The 8,782-nt window shown below is 36.0% G+C and overlaps 2 protein-coding genes across 3 annotated transcripts in view; both read left to right on the forward strand.

The window, feature by feature from the left end:
• Positions 1-414, forward strand: part of rnf180a (ring finger protein 180a) — a 15,167-nt gene extending 14,753 nt beyond the window's left edge. For both annotated transcript variants that reach the window (XM_067413534.1, XM_067413535.1), the window contains one exon: positions 1-414. This exon is cut by the window's left edge. The gene's annotated coding sequence lies outside the window, so the exon portion shown is untranslated.
• Positions 415-1,086: 672 nt separating this feature from the next.
• rgs7bpa (regulator of G protein signaling 7 binding protein a) lies at positions 1,087-8,667 on the forward strand. The gene is made up of 6 exons (XM_067413537.1): positions 1,087-1,699; positions 3,147-3,313; positions 5,721-5,851; positions 6,139-6,280; positions 6,728-6,798; positions 7,704-8,667. Exons 1-6 carry the CDS (start codon positions 1,559-1,561, stop codon positions 7,793-7,795), a joined length of 744 nt encoding a protein of 247 aa, XP_067269638.1. The 5' UTR covers positions 1,087-1,558; the 3' UTR covers positions 7,796-8,667.
• Positions 8,668-8,782: the final 115 nt, after the last annotated feature.

Genomic DNA, 8,782 nt, shown 5'->3' on the forward strand with positions numbered 1-8,782 from the left:
TGTTCCATTAAGTTTGCATTTGACTAAAGTTACCACACTGTAAAAAAATGTTGTTGGCTTAACTTAAAAAAGTAAGTAACCTGGTTGCCTTAAAATTTTGAGTTCATTGAAATCACAAATTTGAGTTGATACAATGAAGGAAATTGGTTGAATGAAAAGAAAATCTGAATATTATTGTATCTGAACCACAAAAAATGTGATAAATCATGAAAATAGCTCAATTTGCCATGTTTCACTGCGTCATCACAAATAAAACACACATTTACCCAATATGCTTACAAAACCTTTTAATAATATTTGAATAAAGGTTGATGATTCTCAAAAATGTTCACTGAATTAACTAAAATATTTAATTTAAATTAACTCAAAATTTTAAGGCAACCAGGTAACTTATATTTTAAATATTTTTTTACAGTGTAAGGACTTTAATTTACTGTTAGCATTAATTGCCACCAAGAGCATTAATCATAGACGTTAATAATAGTTTATATTTGATATATAGGTTTTATATTCAAGTATGGCCTATACTTACATAATATTTATAATTGTGTCATTTTATAAATAAAACAAACAAACAAACATATGAATAGGCAGTGAAATATTTAATGGTGGAAATCTTTTCCTGCACTTGAATAAATATTTCATGTTGAAAGCAAGAATAATCCTTTGTTCAGTCCCTGTTTTAAAGACATGCTGTCTTGTTCTACAACGTGCTGTCAACTCAAGACACTCATATACTGGCTCCATCACATCACTTTTAGTCATCTCGACATCTGCATGCACATAGATTACATTAGAAAATCTCAAATGCAATGGTTTCTCAACAGTGGTTTAGTAGAGAACAACACAAGGCTGCCATTAGCGATCTGTCCAATAGGTCTAATTGTGCATCTTGCTTTTTATGCAATTAGGATTCATTACAATAAACAGTAGACTATGATTCGACCACTAAAAGAACATTTCCTAATAACAATCCATCCGTAAGAAGATACTTTACTTTTATGAATGTTTAATAAGATTCATGAGATTGAATCTGAGTTGGTGAGTTGGTGAATCTGTTGCATTAGTATTCTCGTCCTATGAGAGTGCAGTGTGTTCAACCACGTCATGCCTCAAGCAACTGCACCTATCAAGGTTAGAATAGCGCTCTTAGATCACCTTCTACCTACTCTCATAAACGCCATATAGAGTTTATCGTTTCAACTTGCGGCACATATTAGTCTCGAGTGCGATTATTGTCAAGAGGAGGTGTTTCGTTGACGAGCTGCTATTATTTCTTCGTTGAGGGGCTATACGGGGCATCAAGACATGTTTGCATCTGGTTCTTTGTTATCGCATTTCTCTCTGCTGAAGAAGACGAAACCCTGCAAGGACACTTCAGCTCTCTGCTGGAGTGAATGAAGGTGACTCGGCTTCTGCATCGTGGCAATGCGGAGAGAATCCGGGAGCAAGACACGGGCAGATCGATCAATTGAGTAAGAAATTTACCAAACGAGTGGCAGTATATCGATCAATCAGCGTTTTATATCAGGGCAGTTTCTTCACTTGATGTGTATGCATGAGTTCTGCACCGAATGGGCGCAAAAACCGCCCCAGAACTGCCGGGACCATTTTCCAAATCGGCAGTAAGCCCCCGTCCAGAGAGTCGGAGCGCCGGGAAAGCAGCGAAGCTCTGCGTGCCGTAGCGGACTGCAGAATGGTGCGTATGCCTGCGTCATGAACCACAGCATTATTCTGCTATGAATCCTGCTGATTGTTCTACCACTATTTTAAAATACACACAGGGTTCTGAAAGTGCCAACATCCTAAATGTATAATGCGACACTAGGGACGTTAAATAAAAAAAGAATGCTTTGGCTTGTGACTTGTCCTGTGGTGCGGCGGTAGTTCCAGCTTGATTTCCAGACTGATTTTCCAGATACAATGTGTTATTTGACAGATTATGGAGAGTAGTGAGCGATACGATTTAGCGTTCTATTTTGGGCTAAAGCTGCGAGCACATTTGTAAAGCTTGTGTGTTCTGTTTGATGAGTCTTTGCCCCGTTAACAGGCAGAAAGCTTGTGGCAAGCCGTATTAACATTGACCAGCTGCCTTGAATTTTTGACATTGAATTTATGGTGCTTATTCTATGTTCACGTTTCACTAATATGTCTTCCAGTTGTCAATTAAATCCTGGGTTTATTTTTAATTTACTAACTATCCCGTATGGTTGCTATAGTGGATTAAACTATGCAATGTTTCCAAGAACAACGTAAGAGTACTTTTTACTAGTAGCCTAGTCTGTGCACTCTTACTTATGAATAAGACAAAGTGCTTGCTACAGGGCAGAATAAGTCTTGCATTCTATATTAAAAAATCTGGACCAGTCTGAAATACAAGCCTTTTTTATTTTTTACTTGAATTTTTTCATAAGAAACAACATTTATGTGACGGGTTGTCAGATTTCAAATATGAAATTTACTCCTAAGCTTGCGTGACTGAAATAACTGCCCAATAGACATTTTAAAAATGGCTGCCGAGTGAAATGACTTGCCTTAAAGGGATTTTGGTAGTGAGTGACTTAGTGCTATAGTTACTAATTGAATAGATACCAGTCAGTATTGGAATAAGTACTAATATTTAATGAATACTCAGTCGTTATGGGATTACTTACAAGTAGTGCTTGAATTGGTCTGGTATGCACTTCTATATTTTAATCTGTAGCATATACCCTAAATTTTTCTCTGACCGCCCTGCCCCCAGAACGTGATTTCAACTGAGGCACTTTTCACTTTTTTCACTTCAAGCACTGCTTACAACTAATAAATAATTTCAATTACAACTAATAAAATAAGCATTAAAAACATAAAAACGAATGCAAGGTAAAGGCATACATGTTAAAACTGCTTGCCATTGAAAGCTTATCCTTTCTACCAAATATTAATAAAATGGCATGAGCATCTGTCGCCTGAGGCGCTGCTTTCCAACAAAAAGCCTGTTTTTGTGACATTCTCTTTTCAGAATGTCTTGACAAGTTGGATGCATGTCATTTCATCAATTTTTTGTCATTTTATTTATCTGCTTCATACATTTTCAAGGTTAAATTAGTATTGAGAGCCCTATATTTTCTCAGTTTGTTTGCTTTTGTTTTTCTCTCTTTCGTCAGGTTGTCCAGGAGTTCAATACACTTGTGGCCCTCTATAGGGAGTTGGTTATCTCTATTGGAGAGATTTCCACTGATTGTCCCTCTCTTCGTGCGGAAATGCACAAGACACGCACAAAAGGCTGTGAGATGGCACGGACCGCTCATCAAAACCTTTCTGCAATATCAGGGTAAAAACATACTTATGTACAATATCATAATTTTCATATATTTGTACATGATGTTATCATATTGCATCTTTATGTGGAAGGGCCAATGAGATATTTAGCTAAACTTTAAGTGCTTTAATTAACTTTGTGTGAAATAAATATTTTGTTTTTGATTTACGCATTTTCATCTTTTTTTTTTACTCTTTACCAAAATTATCAACCAATAACTGGCATGCAGTACCCATGCGGACCCCTAGGTGTAATGGACCCCCTGTTGAAAACCTCTAGTCATTTTTAAGCTATTACATGTATGTAATAGCTTAAAGTATGTGAGCTGTTATAAAACCATGTCATATATAATTATATTGTAGCTTGTTATATATTATAAGTCGGAGACAGCACTAATTAGAGTGGCTTGTCATGCACTATCTTTGGAGAACAGGATAAATGTAGCTTTCTCCTGTGCATTTATTATAAATCACAGGCATTTAACATCATTTTATGCTAACGCATTTATATTTAACACAATAAATCGATACTACAGCTCTTGATTAGCGAACACTTATCCATATTAAATGACTATTTTTTCTGTGACCATCTCCAAAAATGCTCTCCAAAAAAGAAAGCATTTTATTTTCTCTCTGTCAATTAAAGGAAGCAAATGAATGTAGTTTCAGTTTTGGTCGCATTAATGTGCTGTAATAATATACCAGAGGTAATAATGGCAGTGGATCTTTTTTCATCATGGATCATGATATCTTATAGCCTGACAAGCCAGACCTACATCAAGATGTTTGGTCTGGAAACTCACCATTGACAAGGGCTTAATCTGAGGGGCGGGATAAACGGTTGTCTTTCAAACTCCCTCTGCACGCGATAAGATAGCGCTACAACCAACCAGAGCAACAGAGCGGAGCTGATAGATTAAACTTTCGCCGTATCCGGTTGACAAATCTCCGAACACATCTTCCCTTCTTAAGAATGACTTCAGTGCCGTTCTTTGTTCTTTCCTCAGAGAAAAGCTTATCTCTAAGTCTTACAGAGTCGCGGTCAAAGCTGATTCAAAAGACCGCCATTCGCCAGCTTCTGTGTTTACTAGTAGCACGCAAGCGCAACTCGGCCGTCGTCATTATGTAAAGCCCCGCCCACCGACTCTATAGGTCGCTATGGTGTGTCTAGATTTCTAGGTTAGATATCTTGCTCTTTGCATGAATATGGAAAGAATTTTCCCTCTACACATAATTGAACTACATTTAAAGTAAAACATATATATATATATATATATATATATATATATATATATATATATATATATATATATATATATATATATATATATATATTTATTTATTTAAATAGATGTAGTAGTGAGAGTTACAGTCAATATGACAACCAATATACCATGAAGAGTAGGGAACAAAGAGGAAAGGTATGCCTGATGGACACTTAACAGGATTTATCTGAGATGCAGAGGTGCATCTCTCTGTTCCAGGTAATCCAAGAACAGGAAAATAAAGTATCCACCATGCCACAGCATTCCACCTGGGAATTACAGAGCAGTAATTACAGGCGTAGGATTCTGAGAAATATGATTTTCTGAGAATTCTCACAGGCCACTGAGCTAATGTGTTTAGAGCTCTAGATTGTCTGTACTTGTAAATATGCTGCTCAGAAATATTCAAACATCCAATGATTTGGCTGGCATCTTGCATATATGCCCTTCAATGGGCTTTTTATGGGGTCATTAAAAGACAATGTCATTTAATTAGATCCATGGTCCTTTTAAAGCTTCAAGACAGATTGATTTAAACTGTTGAACAATGTGTTAGTGCTGGTAAGTTTAAATCAATTCTGTGTATCAGTACAAAACTCAATTTGCTTTCGATTTGCCTCATCAACTAGAAACATTTACTCTAGTCTCCGGTTCACATTTTTGTCATTTTTTTGTCATTATTACATTGTTTGTATTGTTATAATAGTGCATATAAATGAGTGAATAAATATGATTCTTCCTTGCGTTCATTTAGTGTTGCCATTATTTTAATTAGGTTTTTACCATATTGTATCTACTGTACATTAACAAGATTTAAAATCTATTTGGCAACAATGGATGTTTAGTTGCAATTATGGTCTTTCAGATGTTTTAATTCAGATGAATAAATACCAACATATAATCTGTTATAATATGAAATATCATTAAAAAAATGTTTTAAAAATTGCTTTAGCTACATTGCCCAGAACTGACATCATATGTATATGGGACTCATGATTTCTGTCAGTGGTGACTTGTTGTGGACTATATGAATGCAAGGATATGTAACTTAGAAATTAGACAGGTTGGAAAGTGCAGGGCTCGGGGCCAGAAATCTGCAGAATCCAGATCTGAGATGCATTATTGATGCTTTTTTTTTTCTTTTTTTCTTCACAGCCCAGAAGATGGAGAAATACATCCGGAGATCTGCCGCCTCTTCATCCAGCTGCAGTGTTGTCTGGAAATGTACCTGACGGAGATGCTAAAGTCTGTATGTCTGCTGGGATCCCTGCAGCTCCACAGAAAAGGTAATGGTGTGAGGGCGCCCCTGGGCTCTCAGCGGGAAACATCCACACCAGCGACAGGAAATTGATGTTGATGAAGCCTGGCGAGCCTTCTAGTGGCTTAATGTTTGAAGGAGTTGATACTGCTAGTTTCTGTGATTTGTATCTGATTTGAGCTTAAAGGAAACTGTAAATATGGATGTTCTGGGAGCAGGCTGACAGTTGCCCTGGGGTCAAATTCTGGCATGACATATTTTGACCATTTCTATTTCTCTACAGTCTGCAGTGATGTCTTACTGTATGTGTTCCAGGCAAACATTCAGGAGCTAAAAAGTTAGACAGTAAGAAAGAGGACAGCTCTGACATCCCCATCTTGGAAGACACGTCCTCCACTCCGCCGGACTGTCCGCAGACGTACTTCCTGGTGGCCACAGACATTGAGAACATTGAGAGGTGAATAGTCTGAGTTGCTTATGGGCTGGTTCACACAGAAGGCATTTACATTCCACTGCGCTACTGTCCCATTGTCTTCAATGCCCAGACAGCAACATAGTGTCGGCCCACATGTGGACTCCTCGCGTGCCAGATGTGAGCCGGATCTGGGTGACACTATGTTGCTGTCTGGGTTTGTAAACACATGGTATATGGACATCTTTAACCGTTGTGCTCACATCTGCATTGAAATGCTTTTTACAAACGTGCCACTCGAGTTGAAATAAGTTAACCTTTAAAAAATGTCTCTAGACCTTCCTTTGTTTTTCTTTGCTTCACTTACGGGCGTCTTGCGTTTCTTACCCTCAAAACGTGTTCTGTGTGAATGGCCATTAACAGGGTCTCTATTGCTGTTTTCTTCCTCATAAACTGATTGTTTGAATCTGACACAGTTCATCAATGTTCTAGGGACATGACAGAAATGAAGAATCTGCTAAGCAAACTCAGGGAGACAATGCCTTTACCACTGAAGAACCAAGGTAATATCTCAACATTTTCCCAGTGTGGGCTTTCTGATTATGTTGGATAACATTGCAGATAAATTCATTGAAAACTTCAGTGCCATCGCACAACGTCTTTCATCAAAAAAAAAACGTTTCAATAATATTCTCAAAAGTCTCCAATTGTTCAGCTATACTACCATTTAGATTTGTGTTTGTTTTGAATGGCATTATGCTTACAAAGGTGGCATTTATGTAATAACAAGAAGAATAAAAAATAATTATATTTTAATATGTAATTTATTCTAGTGATGGGATCCATTTCCCTTCAGTGTCACATGATCCTACAGAAATTACTCTAATATGCTTATATGCTGCTCAAGAAACTTATCTTATTATTATCAATGTTGAAAAGAAGTATTCTGCTTAATATATTTATTCAAACCATGATAAAGTCATTTTTTTCAGGATTCTTTAATTAATGAATACAGTATTTCATTGAAATATAACTTTTTGTAACATTATAAATGCATTTACTGTCACCAAGGATCTTTGCTGAATAAAATAATGTCTTAATTTCTCAAACTGTAATGTATTTGAAAAGATTCACATAGCTATCTTAACTATAGATAACATTACTTAATAGGATTATTTGCCAGAAAATAATAATACAAATTATTATTATTGTGATAATACAGTGGCTTTGGTTTTATGCACATTTACAATTTATTTTTGCAATGTTCTTAATTGTGATTGTATTCCGAAATTAAATTTGCAGTTTAGATAGAAACATAGCTCTTGCCTATATGGTAACGAAATGTTACACATTTGGTAAACTTTAAAATATGACATTTCTAAATGATGTTAAATGTATGTAAAATGCCAGATGAAAGGGCAGATGATTCTTTAATGATTGCTATCGGTCTGTCCTTGTATCGATACAGATGACAGCAGTTTGTTGAATCTGACGCCATACCCGTTGGTCCGGCAGAGAAAGCGCCGTTTCTTTGGCCTCTGTTGTCTGGTGTCCAGCTAAAAGCTCTCTCCCAGAATCCAGTCACAAATGACTGCGTTTCCTCACAATGTGTGACACTCACCAATCAACAGTACTACTGCCATTTCCCAAACCAGTGCTTTCTTTTGGTGAGTTCTGTCCAAATTCCTACTGCTATGAGAATAAATAGTAATATCTGTGTAACATCAGTAGTCATACACAAACACTATATAATATTTGATCAGTACAACGAATTTTCCTTTTTTTAAAATGAATGTTTGTCTACATTATGCTTAGTAAAGAAAATTGTTTGTAATATGACTACAGCTGTGTGTATCCATATGTTTACGATTCATATGCTGTGCTTTTTGTCAAGACAGGTGTTGTAATGAGGCGTTCAGGAGTGCTAATTAGAGCAAAGATTATGATGCTAAACATTTACGATGCTTATTTTTTTCAATACCGCACAACATGAGTGAATGTGGTATTTGTTGTTTCTTTTTTTGCTGTTACAATATTTTTACTACAGTATTATTTAGTCTTCCATAAACCGAAATCCTGTAACTTTTTTCTTTTTGTTTCAGCCTTTAGGAGTATAAAATACCTGAAGAAGCCTTTGTAAATAAAGAATATATCTATAAATGGAAAATTTAGAGATGTACATATACAATGTAAACCTAGCGCTCTGAATTATTTTTCAAAACTGTGATTCCTTTAAAGCGATTGTCAGTAAAAGATGGCATGTCTGTCCATCTGGTGTGATATAAGTCCAGATTGGAGGGGCTCAGCATGGGTCTTGCTTATTAATAACAGTTCTAAATGTGTCAGGCATGGTGAAGATACTGTAGTGTTTATGAAAAGGCACAGTGTCGTTTTACATTGGTAATAAATCTTTTTTTAATGATTTAACAAAACTGGAACTTTGTGTCGTATGTTAAACATTATATTTTATTTATCATAAAATACCATGATGAGTGCAGAAATCAAATCAGTGGAATAATAAAAGTCATTATGAATACAAGTTAATAA

Source organism: Pseudorasbora parva, chromosome 13, assembly GCF_024679245.1.
Source record: "Pseudorasbora parva isolate DD20220531a chromosome 13, ASM2467924v1, whole genome shotgun sequence".
NCBI lineage: Eukaryota > Metazoa > Chordata > Actinopteri > Cypriniformes > Gobionidae > Pseudorasbora > Pseudorasbora parva.

Bases quoted from the DNA above. Each gene is read 5' to 3' on its own strand.
- rgs7bpa (XM_067413537.1), top strand. From the start codon at position 1,559: ATGAGTTCTGCACCGAATGGGCGCAAAAACCGCCCCAGAACTGCCGGG. The intron at 3,314-5,720 runs GTAAAAACATAC...TTTTCTTCACAG, and splicing joins AACCTTTCTGCAATATCAGG to CCCAGAAGATGGAGAAATAC. The intron at 6,281-6,727 runs GTGAATAGTCTG...TCAATGTTCTAG, and splicing joins GACATTGAGAACATTGAGAG to GGACATGACAGAAATGAAGA.